The sequence below is a fragment of the Triticum urartu genome, chromosome 1A (genome assembly GCF_056163025.1).
Source record: "Triticum urartu cultivar PI428250 chromosome 1A, HENAU_Tu73, whole genome shotgun sequence".
In the NCBI taxonomy this organism is placed as follows: domain Eukaryota; kingdom Viridiplantae; phylum Streptophyta; class Magnoliopsida; order Poales; family Poaceae; genus Triticum; species Triticum urartu.
This window is the reverse complement of record NC_141873.1, coordinates 449,584,023-449,605,191: the sequence shown is the minus strand read 5'-3', so window position 1 is coordinate 449,605,191 and position 21,169 is coordinate 449,584,023. Positions and strand designations below refer to the sequence as shown.

Below are 21,169 nucleotides of genomic sequence, written 5' to 3'. Positions count from 1 at the left end.
TTTTTTTTTTGATTGAAAAAATAAAGAAACAAATATGCAAGGGACAAATGCAATAACTCAGAAAGGAACACAAGAGAACTTCATCTAGAATTGGGCGGTGACATAGTCACCTATGTTAGAGTATATTGACTTAGGAGTCAAGTTAGAACACTTGATCATAGGTCATACTCATCGTTTAAGCTCAAAATGGGGTTACCATTTTTCGTTTAAGCATTTTGTTGTATTCACATCTTGTTGAGTTGCTTTGACTCATGTCCTGGAGTAAAGCTTCTCAAAGATGGAATAACATACCTTGGGTAGTGATGTAGTTCTTGCTCATGTAGTTGAACTTGTGTGGGTGCTCAAGGTTGATGTAGTTCATCAAGAGTTGGGAGCACCACTTGGAGTTTGAGTTCATCTACCTACATGGGTTAGTTCTTGCAAGGAAGAGCACTTGTGTATCCAAAAATGACAATCATGAAGCTTAATATAGAATTTGTCAAAGGATATGTTTGAATGGTTTTGTGCTTCCTTGTCTTCAACCACTATTGTGTAGAGTCTTGGTCTTGTAGAGATTGCTCAAGATGTGAGTGAGTCGCAATCTCATGGAATTAGATTCAACCAAGCACCTACATGGGTTAGACAACATGCAAGGTGCAAATATATCCAAGACATAAGATAGTTATCATAAGAGATACATCATGGATTAGTCATAAGCTCATGTCTTGCATGTATCCAATGGAGTTTTCTACTCCAAATTCAAAACATCAGTGATGTTAAATTCTCCTCTCAACCTGCAAAACACTTTCTCATCAAGCAGTTTAGTGAATATATCCGCTAATTGCTTATCGGTGCGAACATGCTTAAGATTGATGTCACCCTTAGCAACATGATCTCGAATGAAATGATGACGAACTTCAATATGCTTAGTTCAAGAATGTTGTACAGGATTATGACCAATTTTGATAGCACTTTCATTGTCACAAAGCAGTGGAACATGTTTCACATAAATCCCATAATCTTTAAGAGTTTGAGTCATCCAAAGTAATTGAGCGCAACATGAACCAGCGACAATGTATTCAGCTTCGGCGGTGGATAAGGATACCGAGTTTTGTTTCTTGGAAGACCAAGACACAAGAGATCTACCAAGAAATTGACAAGTACCCGAAGTGGACTTTCTATCAACCTTGTCTCCGGCATAATCCGAGTCGGAATAGCCAACAAGATCAAAAGAAGACCTCTTAGGATACCAAATGCCAAAATTTGGTGTATGGATTAAATATCTCACTATCCTTTTCACAGCCTTAAGATGACAATCTTTAGGAGCAGCTTGATATCGTGCACACATGCATACACTTAGCATAATATCGGGATGTGAAGCACATAGGTATACCAATGAACCAATCATAGAGCGATAAACCTTTTGATCAACTGGTTCACCATCTTTGGTTAAATCATTATGTCCACTAGTAGGCATGGGTGTAGACATACCTTTGCATTCTTGCATATTGAACTTCTTGAATAAGTCCTTGGTGTACCTTGTCTGAGAGACAAATGTACCTTCCTTAGTTTGCTTGATTTGCAACCCAAGAAAGAATTTGAGTTCACTCATCATAGACATCTCAAACTTCTCTAACATTAGCTTTCCAAACTTTTCACTAAAGAGAGGGTTAGTTGAACCAAATATGATGTCATCAACATAAATTTGGCATACAAATAGTTCTCCATTAACCCTTTTAGTAAAAAGAGTAGAGTCAATTTTACCAATTTCAAAACCACTTGTAGTAAGGAACTTGGTCAAGCATTTATACCATGCTCTAGGAGCTTGTTTAAGACCATAAAGAGCTTTGTGAAGTTTGTAAACATGATTTGGTTTCTTAGGATTGACAAAGCCGGGAGGTTGTTTGACATAAACTTCCTCCTCTATTTCTCCATTTAGAAAAGCACTCTTAATGTCCATTTGGTACAAGGTCATATTATGGTGATTAGCATAGGCAAGTAAGATGCGAATGGACTCAAGTCTAGCAACGGGAGCATACGTCTCACCATAGTCCATACCTTTGACTTGTGTGTATCCTTGGGCGACGAGACGTGCTTTGTTGCGGACCACTTGTCCATGTTCATCTTGCTTGTTGCGAAACACCCATTTGGTACCAATGATGTTGTGGTTGTTGTCGGGCATCTCAACCAATGTCCAAACTTGGTTTCTCTCAAAATTATGTAGCTCTTCATGCATAGCGTTTATCCAATCCGGATCTTCCAATGCTTCTTCAACCTTCATTGGTTCAATGCTAGAGATGAATGAATAGTTTTCACAAAAGTTAGCTAAACGAGTTTTTGAGCGAGTGATTCTCCCGGTTTGTATATCATTGAGGATTTGCTCGACGGGATGATCTTTGGCAATTCTTGCTCGAACTCGTGAGAGCTTTTTCTTGGATCTTCATTGAACATCTTCTTCATCTTGTTCTTCTTCTTGGCCTTCTTCATTGTTGATGTCGTCGTTCTCTTGTCGTGGTGGAGAAGGAGGTTGTTGATGTTCGTCTTGACGTATTTCCTCGTTTTCTTCATCTTGATGTGTCCCACTTGTGGATGCTTCCGTGTCGATTCTTGGTTCACCTTGTCGTGAAGTAGAAGCTTCCACTTGGACGGATGAAGTACTCTCCTTCACCTCCGTTGGACGAATTTTGCCAATGGACAAGTCTCGGATTGCTTCTGAAGGGTCTTTGTCTCCTACATCAATTGGCAATTGCTCTACTTGCGAGCCATTAGATTCATCAAACTTCACATCTACCGTCTCTTCAACCTTTCGGGTGAAATTGTTGTAGACACGGTAAGTGTGAGAGTTTGATCCATAACCAAGTAGAAAACCTTCATGAGATTTAGGAGCAAACTTTGAACGACGATGCTTATCAAGAATGTAGCACTTTGAGCCGAATACTCGAAAGTATCCAACTTGGGGTTTGTTACCGGTGAGAAGCTCGTATGCCATCTTGCCGAGTAGCTTGTGAAGATATAAGCGATTTGTTGCGTGACAAGCTGGCTCGACCGCTTCTGCCCAAAAGTGCTTTGGCGTCTTGTATTCATCAAGCATCGTTCTTGCCATTTCGATGAGCGTCCGGTTCTTCCTCTCAACAACTCCATTTTGTTGAGGTGTGTATGTAGCCAAGAACTCGTGTGAAATCCCTTCTTCATCAAGAAAGGTGTCCACATTTGCGTTCTTGAACTCCGTTCCGTTGTCACTCCGAACCTTCTTGATCTTCACATCAAACTGATTTTGGGCTTTCCTAGCGAAGTTTCTGAAGATCTTCTGGACCTGCGACTTGTCATTAAGAAAGAACACCCACGTAAATCTTGAAAAATCATCAACTATAACTAGACCAAAAGAATTTCCACCGAGACTCTTGTAGGCATTGGGACCAAAAAGATCCATGTGAAGCAGCTCGAGTGGCCTCCTTGTGGTCATGATGTTCTTCACGGGATGTCTTCCTCCAACCTGTTTACCTGCTTGACAAGCACTGCAAAGTCTATCCTTATCAAATATGACATCGTTAACTCCAAGGATATGATTTCCTTTAATAAGCTTGTCAAGGTTTCTCATGCCAACGTGACCTAGTCGTCTATGCCACAACCAACCTTTTGAGGATTTAGCAACAAAGCAAGTTTTAGGTTGTGCCTTTTTAGAGAAATCGACAATGTAAAGATCACCTCTACGCATACCCGTAAAGACCATTTTATGATTGTCTCGACGAAATACTTGGCAATCTACCTCAGTAAATAGGACATTCAAACCGAAATCAGCAAGTCTAGATACTGAAAGTAAGTTGTAGCCAAGAGATTCAACGAGCATGACATTTTGAATGGAACTATCATGTGAGATGGCCACCTTACCAAGGCCAACCACTTTACCCTTTGAATTATCACCAAAGGTGACATATTTTCGAGGGTCGTTGTTTTCAGCAAGCTCACGAAACATCTCTTCATCTCCGGTCATATGATCAGTACATCCACTATCAAGAACCCATTCCTTTCCTCCTGATTCATATCCCCGAAGATTTGCCATAAGACCAAAATGTCTCATTGCATCATCGAGATCGAAGTCACTATCATCATCATCATAATATTCATGTTCATCATGATCTTGTGACTCATCATTTCCTAGAGAAGGCAATTCATTAGATAAATGATCAAAGTGGTTACTTTTATGAATTCTTATAGCTTTGAATAAGATATCATTAATGATTCCAACATCTCCTTTAGCATGCTTAAGATTGGCAAGTTCAAGAAGACATTTACCAAAACTAGGATCACTAGAGTTCATCTTACTCAAGGCAATAGATTTATGGAGAATTTCAACCAAAGTTTTTAAGGAATGATTGGGAAACCGTTCCTCAAGAAATTTCCATATAGTATAGGCGCAATTTTGAGTAGGCAAACTAGCAATCAAATTTTTGGGCAATCCTCTAATGATGAGCTCAATAGTTCTAAGATTGCGAATCATGTCAATATCTTCATCTAGGGTAGGATGCAAGGGATCAATATGGGGTGCACAAGGGCTAGCAATATACTTGTTCAAATGATATTGATTGAAGATTACAAGCATCTCATTTTTTCACTCATGAAAATACTTTCCATCAAGAATAGGCACTCTATGTCTAAGACTCCCTAGAGTAGACACATCCATCTTCCTCCAATGGTGATTAAACCAAGGCAATGGAGACCAATGCTCTGATACCACTTGTAGGATCTAGAAGTAGATGTGTCTAGAGGGGGGTGATTAGACACTTAGTGCTAAAGTTGCAATTTTTAAGCTTTCTCGGTTTAAGTGGAGTTTAGGCACAATTTCAACACACACAATACATATCAAGCAAGCATGCAAAGAGTATATGAGCAGCGGAATGTAAAGCATGCAACTTGCAAGAATGTAAAGGGAAGGGTTTGGAGAGATCAAACGCAATTGGAGACACGGATGTTTTTCCCGTGGTTCGGATAGGTGGTGCTATCCTACATCCACGTTGATGGAGACTTCAACCCACGAAGGGTAACGGTTGCGCGAGTCCACATAGGGCTCCACCCAAGGGCAACGGTTGCGCGAGTCCACACAGGGCTCCACCCACAAAGGGTCCACGAAGAAGCAACCACCCACAAAGGGTCCACGAAGAAGCAACCTTGTCTATCCCACCATGGCCATCGCCCACACAGGACTTGCCTCACTAGCGGTAGATCTTCACGAAGTAGGCGATCTCCTTGCCCTTACAAACTCCTTGGTTCAACTCCACAATCTTGTCAGAGGCTCCCAAGTGACACCTAGCCAATCTAGGAGACACCACTCTCCAAGAAGTAACAAATGGTGTGTAGGTAATGAACTCCTTGCTCTTGTGCTTCAAATGATAGTCTCCCCAACACTCAACTCTCTCTCATAGGATTTGGATTTGGTGGAAAGAGGGTTTTAGTGGAAAGCAACTTGGGAAGGCTAGAGATCAAGATTCATATGGTAGGAATGGAATGTCTTGATCTCAACACATGAGTAGGTGGTTCTCTCTCAGAACATATGAGTTGGAATGGTGTGTGTGTTCTGATGGCTCTCTCATCGAATGAGAAGGAGGTGGAGGGGTATATATAGCCTCCACACAAAATCCAACCGTCACACAGTTTTCCAATCTCGGTGGGACCGAATCAATAAACTCGGTCGGACCGAAAATGTAAACCTAGTGACCGTTAGAGATTTCGGTGGGACCGACTGGATCAACTCGGTGGGACCGATGTGCTAGGGTTAGGGTAAATCCAAAACTCGGTTTGACCGATTACTCAAACTCGGTGGAACCGATTTGGGTAATAAGTGAAACTGAGATTTGGTCAAGCAAACTCGGTGGGACCGATTGCATATCTCGGTGGGACCGAGAATATTGCAATGGGTAACAGAGAGTTTGCAAGCCCATCTCGGTGAGATCGAGATCCCATTGGTGAGACCGAACTGATTAGGGTTTGGCAGTGGCTTATGACAGGTGAAACTCGGTGGCGCCGGATAGGAAGAATCGGTAGGACCGAGTTTGGCTTAGGGTTTAGGTCATATGTGGATATGGGAAAGTAGTTGAGGATTTTGGAGCATATCATTAAGCACATGAAGCAAGAGGCTCATTAAGCAACACCTCATCCCTCCTTGATAGTATTGGCTTTTCCTATGGACTCAATGTGATCTTGGATCACTGAAATGTAGAAGTGAAGAGTCTTGAGCTTGAAGCTTTAGCCAATCCCTTGTCCTTAGCATCTTGAAGGAGTTCCCACAACCTTTAGTCCATGCCACTCCATTATTGAACTTATCTGAAACATGCTAGATAGAAGTGTTAATCCAACAAGAGATATGTTGTCATCAATTATCAAAACCACCTAGGGAGCACTTGTGCTTTCAAGTAGCAGACATGAAGAAGATGAAGAAGATGTAGTTAGGTATGCTGGAATATACAGATTTTCCGCATATAAGTTATAAAATAGTAGTTTGTTAGGTGTGCTTGTATATTAAGCACATAAGTTATTTGTAATTTCTGGTTGTTGAACTGGTGTTGATGCTATTTAAGTGTTGAACTGGCTGTGATGCTATATAAGTGCCTTGTTACTACAAAATGTTGTTGGTGCAGTCTTGTTGCTATATAAGGCAACAATCCAAAAGGCAATAATTCCAAAAGAAGTAGCTGCTAAGGTTTAGAATCTGAACTGAATTTTTGTCTGAATCTTTATCTTCATTGAACTATGTCTTAACTGAATTTTTGCCTGAATCTTTCTCAGATAATTAAATTCAGACAATTGTTAAAATTCATTTAACTGTAAAAATTTAGTTATCTTCGTAAACTAAAATCAGTTAACTGTAAAAATTCAGTTCTTTGCAAACTAAATTCAGACAACTGTTAAAGTTCAGTTAACTGTTATAATTCAGTTAACAGGGAGGGGAGTGGAAGCATAATAAGTAGGTTGTCAAGTAACACTTGAGCAAAGCACTGTTCCTATCACATTGGCATTGCACGCAGTTTATCACACCACAGGTCTTGGGTTCGACACCCAGGCCACCCTTTTTTTATTTTTTTATTTTTTTATTTTATGCAGTTAAGTATCTAAACTCCAACAGTGAATAAAGCCATTGATTCATTGTAGTTTTCAAATTGAATTAAGTGAATAAAGCCACTGAACTCCAACACTTTTCATTTTGAATTCAATGAATGAAGTCATTGAATGAGTACAAGTGCAACTGCACTGAATCATCTAAACTACAATAGTTCAAAGAGTCTCATTGTAGTTTTTGCCAAAAAATTACAAGTGCAAAAGCACTGAATCATCCAACTCCAATAGTTTCAAAGAGTCTCATTGTAGTTTTGCCAAAAAAATTACAAGTGCAAAAGCATTGAATCATCCCAGCTCCAACAGTTTCAAAGAGTCTAATTGTAGTTTTTGCCAAAAAAATTACAAGTGCAAAATCACTGAATCATCTAAACTCATCAAACATGTTCACTCTCTTCAGCTTCTTGGGCACATGTCCACTTGGTCCTGCCTGCTTCCTCTGCTCAGCTCTTAATCTCTTGGCCTCTTCTTGCTGTTTCTTCCTTGCTTCTTGATCTTCTTTTCTCCTCAGTGCTGCCATATCTCTCTTTGCTTCTTGATCTTCTTTTCTCTTCAGTGTTGCCTCTTCTTTAGCTGCCATTGCTTCAAGGGTTCTGGCCTCCTTCTCTTCTTGCAATGCAGTTTTTCTTGCTGTTGCAGCTTCTTGCCTTGCTGCAAATTCCAGAGCTTTCTTCTCTTGTGCTGCTCTTCTTCTTCTTCTTTGTGAAGACTTTGCTTTCCTCCTTGCAATTTCTTGCCTTTTTACTTCTGCCTCCTCTGCTTTCTTCTCTGCCATCTCATTCATGGCCTCAAGTGCTGCATCTCTCCTGGCTGCCATATGTCTATCTTTCTCTCTCTTCATCTTCAGCGACTTCATGGTCTGGTTGCCTTCATTTGTAGCTGTTGTTGTCTATGCTGCAGTGTGAGAACTGGCTGCCAGTGAGATGAATGAAGAATCTGGCAAAATGGTTTTAGTATCTTCCCTAGGAATAGGTCTAGATTGTTGCATCCTATGAAGCATTGTAAGTCCAAAGTCCTGCACCTATACAAAACAAACATCGCATGCTAACATCAGTACAACAAAAAGGATTGGACAAAAGAGGTCAAAATGAAGGGACAAAAGTGAAGAATTTTCCTGAAAAACAACTGGTGTATCTGCTCCATCATCTTGTGTGGCAATGACCTCATCATCTTGTGTGACAATGACCTCCTCATGTGTATCATGGCCATCAACATGGGCCTCCTCATGTGTAACTTGACCATCAACATGGACCTCCTTCTGTGTAAGTTGACCATCCTCTTCTGTGACTTGGCCATCATTTTGTTGTGCCAAAACAATTTCATCATCTGACACATCATCAGGAATGGCCCTTGGACCCCTTCTTGTTGTTCTCTCTGCTAGATTTGGCAAAATGCCAACCTTTCTTTGATTACATCCTTTGATGTTGTGGCATGTTTCATGGCAGTATGAACATGTTATTGTGATTCCATGTCTGCTCATCACCTTGGTTCCATATTTCTTTTCAATCTCATAAGGTTGCTTTCTCCTAGTATTGTTTAAAGGCCTCCCTACTTTTTTTCATAGACGGGTGGCTTGATCTCACAACCATTCATCTTCTGCCACTCACTCCTATCTTTGCAAGGCTTGACAATGGGTTTGTATGCTAGCTTGAATGCTTCTATTCTGTAACAGGAGTGCATCAAACTCTCAGGATCAAACATCTCATGTCTGTAGCATGCAATTGCATGGTGACATGGAACTCCACTAAGATCCCACCTTTTGCATGTACATCTTCCTTCCTTCATGTCAAAAATGTATGTCATGTTCCTGTTGTCAACCTGAAAGATGCCATCACCAGCCCCTAAAACCATGCATGTAGCCGACAGCTCTATGTTCTTCTCAATTCTTTTCCTAATTTTTGGGCATATTGAGCCAGGCCAGGCCTCTGCCTCCTTTCTTTTGTTGTAGAATCTGACCATGAGTTGTGTTTTGATCTTGTCAATCATTGATCTGAGATGCATCTCCCTAGCATCAAGAAAATATTTGTTGAAAACCTCACAGTTGTTGTTCAGAAGAATATCACACTTGACCAATTCTCTTTGGAAGCCCCTAACCCAAGTGTTGGGTGGTAGCTGCTCAAGCCATTTGTATGCTTCAAGGCTGACGACCTTCAGTTCCTCCATGCTTGCAGCCCACAGTTCTGGTGTTGTGCTCCTTGCACACTTCTATAACCGGTTCTTAAGAACATCTCCTTTGTGTGTTTGCTGAAAATTTTGCTATATATGCCTAACACAGTGCATGTGCTCTGCATTAGGAAAGTGCTGCCTCACTCCCTTGATCAGGCCCTTTTGCTTGTCTGACATTATATTCCATGGCTCTGTGTTTACAATTCCCAAGTCACTCTTCAGATTTGACAGAAACCATTTCCATGTGTCAGTGTTCTCTACCTCAACAACGGCAAAAGCTATAGGGTAAATGCAGTCATTAGGATCCATGCCAACAGCACACAACATAACACCTCCATACTTTGTCTTCAGGTGGCATCCATCCAAACAAATGACAGGCCTACAGGCTTGCATGAAACCCCTTTTGCAGGCATCCAGAGAGAAATAACAATTTGCAAATATGCCATCACTGACACCCACATAGAAAGAACTGCCTGGATTTGATCTTCTAAATTCTTGTGCATAATCCCACATGCTGTTGTACTGCTCCAACTCATCTCCTTCAATCACTTTATTCACTAGCCTCTTAGCCCTTCTGATCTTGCTCCTTGTTGCTGTCATGTTCCAATCTTTCTGAACCACCTTTGCAAAAAATTTCATATTCATGTTTTCATCTGCTCTGAAGGAATCAACATATTTTCCAGCCATAAAAGGAGCAGTGAATGACTTAACACAACATTTCTTTATGCATGTATGCTTTGGATTGTATTTCTTGATCATGAAGCAGTTGATTCTCCCATCAAATGATGCAGACAAGGTCCAAGGGCACCCATCTTCGCAAATGGCATTCAGTCTTTTCCTATCATTTTTAGGGCATTTAATGTCAACTCTCTCCTGACAGTTGTACTCTTTGGTAGCTTTCCTTAGGAACTCAACAGATCCAAAGGTCTGGCCAACTTGAAACTGTGGTTTAGTCAGGTCTTCCTCTCTAAAACTTTTGAAATTTAGCTTCACCTTATCTTCATCAGAAGATGGCAGACACATATCCACATCTTCAGTAGGATCATCAGCTTCTTCTTGGACTGCTTTACCTTTGCCTTTCTCACAATCAACATTTTTGTCAAACAAGTCATCATCATCTTGTAGATCAATGTCTGAATTAACAATTTGTGGAATGTAATCTTCATTTGAATCCTGCATTACTAAACAACCAACTGTGTCTGCTGCATCCATGTTCAAAAACCTACAGGATTTCCTGGCCCTAAACCCAAACTGAGATAAAAGGTAAGTAGTTCCTGTCTGGGGTGGACTTGGTATGAAATCATCTTCTTCTGACTCTGCTCCACTTTCTGACTCTGCTTCATCTTTCTCATGCTCTTGATCATGCTGAGGCAGCTCCTGTTCCACTTGAGGGAGCTCAGCCTGCTCCTGTTCCACTAGAGTGAGCTCAGCCTGCTCCTCTTGCTGCTTTTCTGCCTGCTCCACTTGCTGTTGGTGTGCCTTCTTCTTCTTTGGCCTAATGCCACTGAACCTGACAATTGGAGGATCCTCATCATCAGAGTGAATAGGAACAGGAGATATAAATGATCTCATGCTCTCATCATGATCAAGGAATATCTGTTGGAAGTGGTTGCCATTCATAACACAATCCTTTATGTTTTCTGTCATAGTGTTGTCCCCTATCTTGATCTCTCTTAATCCATTCTTATACACTGTCAATCCAGGAACAAACCAATAAGCCCTGATCATGCCCTCAAACTCATATCCAATTTCCTCCACTAGACTGGCAACAACATTGGGTGTCCAATTATCTATGTCACAGTAATCATACCAAATGGAGTGACCTTTGTGATAATCCCTATGCTTGCCAGCACACAGAAAATAGCCACCATGTATGACCTCAACAGAGAAGTGGTTGCCTAAGGGTCCTGCAAAACAATCAAGTTAAAAAGTTCAGACTACAGAGAGGTTCAGACAGTACAAAATTCAGACTTTTTCAGAAGAGAAAAGCACAGATTCCTGGCCTCCAATTAACAAATGTATGATCTTACAGGTCATAAAGCAACCATTTTTGGTAAATCTGCCCTAATGTAATTGCAAATTAAAACATTTTTGGTCCAATTAACACTCTGACACTAAAAGCAACCTTTACCGCTTAAACCCCAGGCCCTTGGACCCATGACAAATTGGGGGAGAAAGAACCCTAACCACTACAGATCTCTCCAAACATGGCCATCAACTGCAAACCCCCCATCCTAACACAGGATGCATCCCTATTTTTGGCCTGCCACTAAGTTCATCAAGAAACTGCTAAAACCCTACCACCCACACCCAATCCGTCAGAAAGTTGAACGAACGCCCAAACCCTAGCTCGTACGCGCAATTGATGCGACTAAAAACTCTTTATGGGAGCTAAATTGGGCAGATCGAGCAACGGAGCTGCTGGCGACGGCGACGTACCGTACAGGGGCGGCGAGGCATCATCACGGCGACGCAAAGGAGCAAGAGGGACGTCGCGCAGGCCCCTCCCGAACGGCGCGGACGGCGGCGGCTCAGCGTCCGACGACGTGCTCATGGAGCCGTCGTCGACGGCGACGAGCTCACAGGACGACCTCGGCAGGGACGACGAGCAGAGAGGGTGCGGGAGCAGAGGAGACAGCGAGCGGGTGCGGGAGGAGAGGGAGACAGCGAGCTGGTGCGGTCCAACCAGGTAGGCTGGTTTAATGGTCACGGCGATTTTGCAAAAAAAAAACCTCAGATGGACTAGTATTCACCCTAGGCACGACCAGGTGGCGGTCAAACCGAGCTGGCGGCCGCTGACTCGACCAAGTCAGCAAATACGTACACGAAATCATACATACTGACCAAAATGAACCCCTTGCGTAAGTACGTGGACCGTAGTTCGGGTATTTTGAAGTAGTGGTACTAAACTGTCAACTGGCTCAAGTTTAGTGACCTACAGTGAATTTTTCTCAGACAAAAATTAAATGCTCAGCAACAAAACTTGCACGGTGGATAACTTAGATGATTGTCTCGTTAACTACCTTTGTAGTTTTGTACGTTGGTCCAAAAACGCTCTTATATTATGGGATGGAGGAAGTATACTCCAAACTCAGCTCTAAACTCAGTTAGAGTCATCGAGCAATACTATGTAATATAATGGTTCGAATAATTGGGGCCGTCCATTGTAGAGCATCTTCAACAGCTCTCATTTCTTCAATAAGTTTTTAGTATTAGGGGAGTTGGGCCAAAAAAAGAAAAAAAAGACAGCTTCAACAACTTCTCTTTCTTCAATAAATTTTTGATCCACTAAAAAAATGATGATCATAAAGAAACAGTCCCAACTCCCCCTATATGGAGAGGGAGTTGGCTCTTCCCCAATACATGCCACGTCAACGCGTGTCGCCGCCAATGCATGTCAGACTACTGCACTATCGTCATTATACCTGGCCAAACCTCAGGCCGGGCCGGGCTTAGCCAAGCCCAAGCCAAAAAACCTGGGCCCGAGCCCGGCCCGGCCCGGCCATCGGGCCTAGTTTTTGGGCCCAAGCCCGGCCCAAACATGCAAAAGCCCGCCGGGCCCCTTCAAAAAACGGCAAAAATGATGGGCCCGGGCCCGGCCCGGCCAGGCCACTGGGCTCAAAATCTAGGCCCGAGCCCGGCCCGGGAGCAGCGTCGGGCCGGGCCGGGTCGGGCTTTTTCGGGCCGGGTCGGGCCGGGCTGCCCATGGCCAGGTCTAATCGTCATTCACTGCCACCCCGCCGAACCACCATGCCGCTATCAAACCACCGCCAATTGTTGCGCCACCATCCAAGAAGAGAGGAAGAGAGAGAGATGTTATTGACAAGTGGGGCCACATGTCAAAATCGGTATTGGGGAATGGATTGTTGGAGAGGGAGAAAGTATTACACCTACATACCTCAAATCTCTATCTTTTCTTTGCTATCTCCACTACTTAAAAAGAATGTAAGATTTTCATTTCACCTTTCTTCCCACCACCCATTCGTCCAATCTTCCATGTACTCCATATGATAATCAATCAACTTAATTTACTTACCTTCTGAACCAATTTTATTTTAATTTACTTACCAAATTTTTAATCAAAATACGTCCTTCGTCTCAAAATTCTTATCTTAGATTTGTCTAGACACGGATGTATCTAATATTAAAACATGATTTGATACATCCGTATTTAGACAAATCTAAAACAAGAATTTTAGGACAGAGGGAGTATAAGGTAATTCACAATCAGATTGATACATTTATTTACACAATCGTATTATTATTAACATGTAAATCACAAGCTAACGTAGTAGAATATTTATATGCCATTGCAACTCGCGGGCATTGTTCTAATTTATTAAAAGAGGCCCGACAACCGATTATCGGGAAGAGTAATTTATTAAAAGAGGCCCGACAACCGATTATCGGGAAGAGTGAGTGAAACGGAACAAGGTGGTTCCACGTGGGAATATACCCTGAAAGCCTGCCCCAAATTCACACACATCCCACACATGTAATTTCCGTAGCAAGTGTCCTTGCGAACATACAGAAAATGCTGTGACTAATTATCTTCCAACACCAGAAGCCACTTGTAATTCATCATAGCAGCAGTCAATTACTGAGCATGCAACACAGACAGAAAGGAAGAGCAGAACATAGCGACTTCGTAAACAGAAATCTTTCACTGAATGTTTATACAGTTATGTCACATTAATCGTTGCCAGCATTCCTTTCTCTTAATAAAACATGAAAGTATGTACAAATAAACATGGAACATTCACAGGCCCTGGCAGGAAGCAGTCAACAAATATGGCTCGCCAGGGTTTCAGACCATCCAAATGTCCCAGAAGTGTATCTCACGAAACAAATGGGTCTTACAGTATGTACAAAGCAAACAGAAAAAGGGCGGGCCAAGTGTCGCGGCAGGCAGTGGCAGCTTCTCGACAAAAACACCAAACTCCCTTCCTTCCGTGGATTAGTAAATTGCCTGGAGGGATCTTCGACTCAAACTCCAGAGTGAACTCTTCCGGCAAATAAACATGGAGCGCAAACTTCACCTTCCAAATATGTACCAAACATTAGATTATCGACGCGGCACAACTTTATTCCACGGAAGCCTACTAGAATTCCACCATTTTCTACATAATATTGCACACTGAATGGTGTGGCAACTGTTTACCATTATCTATCCCAAGTAAAGCAGTATAGTAAGTTCAACCTGCCACAAAGACAGAACAGAGATCAGCGCAAACACAAAAGTACAATCACCAACAATTAAGTTCAATGATGACCTTTCTATCATCACTTGCGTTGTGTATTACCTTCTTCACTGAAGGCGAAAACCCCTCCAAGCATGTCATCGTTGTCCCCATCTTCCTCGGGCTTCTCTCTCTCGCAGTGGCTGCTGCTGCTGTCAGCATCAGTAACAGCTTCAGTTAACTCACGGCAGTCATCGAGTTCTGATATTTTACAATAGCCCTCTTGGAAATACTGGGTAAACTCTCCAGAGTTCTGAGAACCAGGTGTTTCATTCTGTCCAGAATTGACGCCCGTGTGACCTCCACTTGGGATATCAGTAATGGCACCATTGCTGACTAGAGAATTATTGGTTATTTCAGGCCCGCATGATTCGTTACTTGCGGGAGAAGGTGATCCATTATCAAGAGGTCCATCCAAGAGGGAATAGTTGCTCAATGGTCTGATGTGTGATGGTAAACAATCCACACCCTCTATAGACTGAGGCATGATGGTGGATGCATTTGTTCCGTTTGGTGTAGACACACAGCCAATGCTCCCATTATCTACTTTGTGATTGGCAGTCAAATTTCTAGCTTCAGGAGATCCAATAGAATTGCACTTTTCCTTTGGCAGCATATCCACAGCAGGAATAGGTCCAGAAAATAACTGCCCAGCTAAACCATTCATGTTCTCTGTTTTTCTCATATCTGCAAGATTAAGCATCTCTTTCAATAAACAATTATAATGGAGATAAACAGTAAGTTCAAATTTCACAACGTATATTTACCAGTGTAAAATCCAGATATATGAGGCACTGGTTTGGGTCCATATGCATCACTATCCTTTGCCGAGCTATACTGTGTGTTGTCAATGGCGGATAATGCATTCTGAAATTGTCGGCTTGCAAGGTTGCTGCACATTTCAATATATTATTTATTTCACATGTCAATAACTGATGAAAAACAAAACTTGGTTTGACTACTTAGCACCAAGTAACAAAACTCAATATATTCTTTATTTCCTTTGCCCTGTTTATCTCCATGGTACTTATTTCCAGCACTATGACTATGAGTTAGTAACAAATAAAATACTCCCTGGGTAACTCAAAAGTTGCATTGGTTGGGTAAAAAGTATATGATAGTGCAAACCTATGCCCTGAAAAACGACAAGCATGACACGTTCATATGCAAACTTCAAGCAGATGATGATGTCAAATAAAAAAGCATTTGAGAGGAGAAATGTGATAATCTAACCAAAGGTCTACTAAGTTCATCAACGACAATGGCATCACTTATCGCTTGCTAAATCTGGCAAAATTACACTTTAGCAATAGAAAATTAAACTATATCCTACACTTACAAGAGGGAAGACAAAGAGTTTTGCAAGAGAGTAATTCAAAGAATTTAAGTGTATGTTGCTAAAGGATCCCCTTTTGAGCAAAAAAATGAGATAATCCATTAGGTAGATTTTGGGGAAATCCCTGAGTTGATTTAGTAGATTAGTTACAGGGGCCCAAAATTCACAAGTATAAACAAGACTTGGTGACACAGATAAACATAATCCTTTGTAAGCTTGGAAGAAAACTTGGGCGAGTCCAACTTTATAATTTTCCATTAAAATGTGTGCTAGACAAGCCAGTTAGACAGGTAGAATCAATACTTTTGAGAGTAACAATACACGTCAGCGCTGACATTACAGGTTATCTAATTTTGGGCAGTGACAGAATAGTGTGATTGCTTCAGGAGCTTCTTGGCAGTTTACAGAAGCATATGACCTTTTCAAGAATTATCATTTAACATAACTTATGAATTTACAAACAGAAATTGATATCTTTGAACTAGAAATTGCTGATATTTACAAACTTATGAACATATTTAGCAACACAAAATTGACATCCTATGCTCAGACTATAGATCAAGACACTGGACGATAATACTGAAAATTAAGTGCATTGCACTACTTGCCTATAGCTTGGTGTACAACTGTACAACAGCAATACAAAACAAAACAGAGCACGATTACCGGCAGAGATGTTCTAAACATATAATTTGACCATAGCAGCATTTAAATTGGTATGAAATTCAACCCCTTGATATCATTAAATAGTGGGAAAAATATTATCTGAAAAAAAAACATAAGCAGCCAGCAACTAACAGAGATAGAACAGTAGACAACAAACAGAAAAGACTAGAATAACATTTTTCTTTCATGATGATTTGGCATTACCTATTTTGCTCAGGATAGTGGAACTGCTTAAACACAGGGAGCAGTTCCCTTCTCCTGAGTTCAACCTCATGAAGAGCCAGCTTTTCAATCTCAATTTCCCCACCATGAACGCTAACAGCTTCCCCTGACTCTGTAGCAGGATGATCCATCACGTAGAAGCAAATCTACATATACATGAAAGATTGTTCAATATCCATTCTGTAAAATTTAGTGATGGTATCAAGACATTGCAGGCCAACCTTAGACTTCTCCCATATGGGAATCCGCCATGAGCTTATCTGAACCTCTGCATTTGAGAGATACCAGCTTGATCTTTCTTGAACTTTCATAACCTCTTTTCTGGATACACCATCATTTGATGGAGTGAAATCAGAATGGTCACTATCCTCACAGTCAGAAGTGTCCGGTGTCATCATCCTGTTTAGTTGGTTGTGGAATACAACATTTGCAATGTCCTGGTCTCTTTCAGGCCAGTTTGTCCGACGACAAACATCCCACCATTGAACTGGCTCAGCGGTAACATGCAACTCATCATCTTGGAGCTGCAAATGGCTGCCAGGCCCAACTGTTGGGCTGTTATCAGAGGATTCAGAACCCGAAGAAGGCAGAAGTTCATGTTGAATAACATGACCAGACGGTGAATACACCAATAAATGCTCCAAAGCATTAGCCTTCGACGGAGCCGGCAGAGAACCTTTGTAAATGGAATTGTAAAAAATAGCAGTTATAGCACCAGATGGCACTGATAGTTTTCCACTTGCAGAAGCAGCCACGTTGCTGACTGTATTTAGCCAACTAGAACCATTGTTTTTTATCCTACTGACCACCGAATTTGTCACAGTTGATGGCACAGGATGAAGCTGTTGATCCATAAGAAATGATGGCTTTGACCACCATGGCCTTGACTGACATGGAGCAAGAGGCGGCCCGTCACTGTGAGAATTCTGTGGCTGCAAACTTGAATCACCCCCAAATGGAGACAATGTAAAAATATGGCAAGTGCCTCGTGCTGAAACAATAGATACCCACTGGCTAAAATGACTAAAAGATATGTCCTGTATGACCTGCAAGTAAACACAAGGTAATTAAAAATAATGACATGGTTCTTTTAACAGAACTTGATAGTTTCTGTGTAACCATACCGCTGCTGTCATGCCACGATACAGTTTGTAAAGGTGAACATGAGATGATGCCCAATCATATCGTTTTGAACCTGAGCCATTAGCAATGCAGGTTGGCATGATCCGGAAAACATTTATGTTGTGGCCATGAACAGAGGCTGTGACCAAAAGGGTTCCACTAGGATCAAAACAAAGAGCAGATATAGGACTGGTGTGAGCCCTAAACTGTGATATAACAACTTTGGAGGTAACATCCTTGATGATAACCTGCAAAAGTCCAATAAGATATCATTAATCTGAAACACTGACGCATTAAAGAATACATATTTTCTTTAATGTGCTATACTTGTCAAAGATAAAAAAAGAAAGCATAGACAAGCCTCAACTAACCGTTCCCGCATTGTCAGCTTCAAGTGGATGCACAGTGGAGGGAAGTTTGCCGGATCTCCTTCCTGGACTTGATGACAGAGGAGAATTAGAACCATCAGGCAGCAGTTCTTGGCAGTACTTTGACAGTGTTTTGTACCCCATATCACCAAGATTGATTATACCAGCAGCTATTTGCTTACTGGACTCCATTGCATATCTAGCAACTAAGGTTCCATTGCTAGGAGAAGTAGATGGGCTCACTCCTGGAGAAGGTGTGAGGTTCTGTGGGCTCAGACGACCGGTGCTGGATAATACAGGACCATTGGGAGCATAAGCTAACCATCTTGAGCCAACAGACATTGGACCATACCCAATGTTTGCTCCAGGTGCCCCTTGTAAAGGATATGATAAGACGCTGAACTTGTTCTCAAGAGTTACAGCATCAAAGCAGTAGATCTGGAATGTAGCAGAAAAATATAAGAACACATATATACAAGTTTGTGCATCTTTGCCAATATCATTTACACTACGAAATAAGAAAACCAAGAACTTACTTGCGCTGCAAGTGCTACGGCCACAACCCGGGGGCTGCAACGAACTATATATACAGCAGACCGGAATCTGAGAACATGTACATAGGTGTGAGACTTCAAAGAGTAGAAGCGAACAACTGTTGGGGTAGAAATGCAGCTTCCAGATTGAGGTTCAGTGCTTGTATCCCTGATCAGTGCACTTAAACGACCACCCTGAACCATACCCAAGCCATTTGTCTCATCCCCAGCAACAACCAGAAGCATAGGATGTGATGCCCTAAATCCTTCAGTTTCTTCAGAGTAAAGTGGTGTGGGTTGCATTTGTAAAAAGGTAACTGGACCATCGCGTTTTGAGACCAATTCACAAACATTTGCAGCATCCTCAACATCAAGCACTTGAAACCCGTTAGAGTAGCCAACGAGCAGAACATGCTTGAAAGATGACGCACAAAGCTCTAATTTGTCAAATCCAGCCCACAAAACCTGTTCACATATGAAACGTCAAGACTGAATACTGTCAGTGAATTTGCAAAGATATAAGGAAGCACGACGGTAGGTTAAGGAATTAAGAGCGGTTGACTAACAATAAAAGAAGATGAACCAAGCATTAACCAAATAAGTACAATAGAAACAAGATACCCCTGTTGAGCTGATTCCAGAAAAAAAGGAAACATACCATCCTAACACAAGCTTAAATGTAGCATGGATGTGCAAATTGGTATCAAACAGACAGCTGGCAATATCACAGCAGCATTATAGTGGCAAAAATAGGAAATTTGAATTCACCAAACTGTCCACCATGTATGTAGCTAACTAGAATTTCATCCATTGTATTGTAGGACTGGAAACGTCCAACTAGTTACTCCGTATATCTTAATTAACAATTCTACTATGTGCCAACTTCAACTTCATTGATGGTCAACTGAACTCCGACTTGGTTAGTTGGCCATGGAATTCTGAATCTATGCTTAGATAAGATCTAGCAAGTCGGATTACTGACAGACCATAACGACCTACCAAAAATCGGCATGCAATCAAGTGTACAGTTGCGAGTATAATTGAGCAGAAGTAACACTAGTAGCAAGTTCAACAACAGTTGTCTGCAACAGTGGGGAAAAAAAAGGAAGTTTTGGAGGTGGTTGCGGCGGGCGGAGGCGACCTGGTCCTTCTCGTCCTCGGCCTGGGGGGCGATGGAGGCGGCGACGGAGGCCCCGGCGGAGCGCACCGTGGAGGCGACGGAGCCGGCGTTGGACGAGACCGTCTTGAGGCAGGACGATATGATCCGCAGCGAGCTCGGCAGCAGCCCATTCCTCCCCCCCTTCCCCCGCTTCATCCCCCCGCGCTCCTCCTGCTCCTGCAACACCTCCTCCCCGGAGACCGACGCGAGCACCGACCCCTCCGACTCCGCCGCCACTAGCACCCGCGGCCCCCGCCGCCCATCCGCGATCGCCGCCTCCGGCGCCGGCGAAGCCCAATACCATCCGCAGTGTCCCTGCTCCGGCCGATCCCCCCCTCCGGCCACCGCGATCCGCGCAGTCAGCTCTCGACCATCTCCCTCCTCCGCCGTCCCTCCCCTCTCCTCCGGCGATTCCACGCAGACCGGAACCAGAACCAGAGCCAACAACTCCTCCTCCTCCTCCTCCTCTTCCCTTGGCTTCTCCCTTTTCTCTCCTCTCTTGGTCTCTCTCCTGGCTGTTGCTTTCGTGTGCCTATCTCCCTCCTCTCCCTTAAATAAATCCCGAGAAATCAATCCATCCCCTCCGCTTCGCCTCCCCCCTCCCCCGCTACCCGTCCCCGACCCCGACGCCCCCCGCGCCCCCTGCCGCCCGGGCCCCACCCGTCACCCGACGGTTCCCCCGCGGGTGCGCGTGGCCAGCGCCCGGCCCGGGGGAGGGGTGCCTGCACGCAACGGGGAATATGGCAAAGGGATATCTCCTCTCCCCTCTCTCCCTCCCTCTCTCTCTCTTTCACCCGCCGCTGCAGCAAGCTGCTGCCCACGCGACCGCGCGCCCCGGTGCTGTGCCGCGGACGCCATCCCACTTCCTCCTGTGCGGAAAAAGAACATTTTTATTTACACTGTTTATTATCTGCGCCGGTGCACGTTGCTTCTGCGCGCACGTCGGCGTTGGCGTCGGCGTTCGGGTTGCACATCGTGTTGCCATCCATCGGTCCGCCAGGCTTGGGTTGCACGGCTGCGACCGGGGAAACCGCGGGGCTGGCTTATCCCGTTGTTGGCGTGCCGTTTCTCGGGGCACGGGTAGACGTGGGGGTTTCGGAGGAGTATCCTGCTGGTGGTCTGGTGGGTGGGCGGATATACTCTGCCTGATTGATTCAAGATGGATCTGCTCTGGTTGGCTCGCGTTTGAAAAACGAGGGGGTGGTACCGTGCTGGGCACGAAGTTGTTTGACCAGCTTGCCGGATTCAGATTCGTTGCTTTGCTCTGCTAG

The 21,169-nt window shown here is 43.1% G+C and overlaps 1 protein-coding gene across 2 annotated transcripts; it reads right to left on the bottom strand.

The window, feature by feature from the left end:
• Positions 1–13,897: 13,897 nt before the first annotated feature.
• Positions 13,898–20,441, bottom strand: LOC125517504 (autophagy-related protein 18h). Of its 2 annotated transcripts, XM_048682714.2 has the most exons (10): positions 19,881–20,441; positions 18,743–19,204; positions 18,210–18,644; positions 17,841–18,086; positions 16,938–17,762; positions 16,699–16,862; positions 15,260–15,384; positions 14,556–15,179; positions 14,414–14,452; positions 13,898–14,291 (listed from the first exon to the last, which is right to left on the bottom strand). In XM_048682714.2, exons 1-9 carry the CDS (start codon positions 20,052–20,054, stop codon positions 14,448–14,450), a joined length of 3,060 nt encoding a protein of 1,019 aa, XP_048538671.2. In that variant the 5' UTR covers positions 20,055–20,441; the 3' UTR covers positions 13,898–14,291; positions 14,414–14,447. The 2 variants fall into 2 exon arrangements, with proteins under 2 accessions (XP_048538671.2, XP_087380950.1); XM_087524824.1 differs by having other exon boundaries at positions 13,898–14,452; positions 19,881–20,440.
• Between the last annotated feature and the right edge of the window lie 728 nt (positions 20,442–21,169).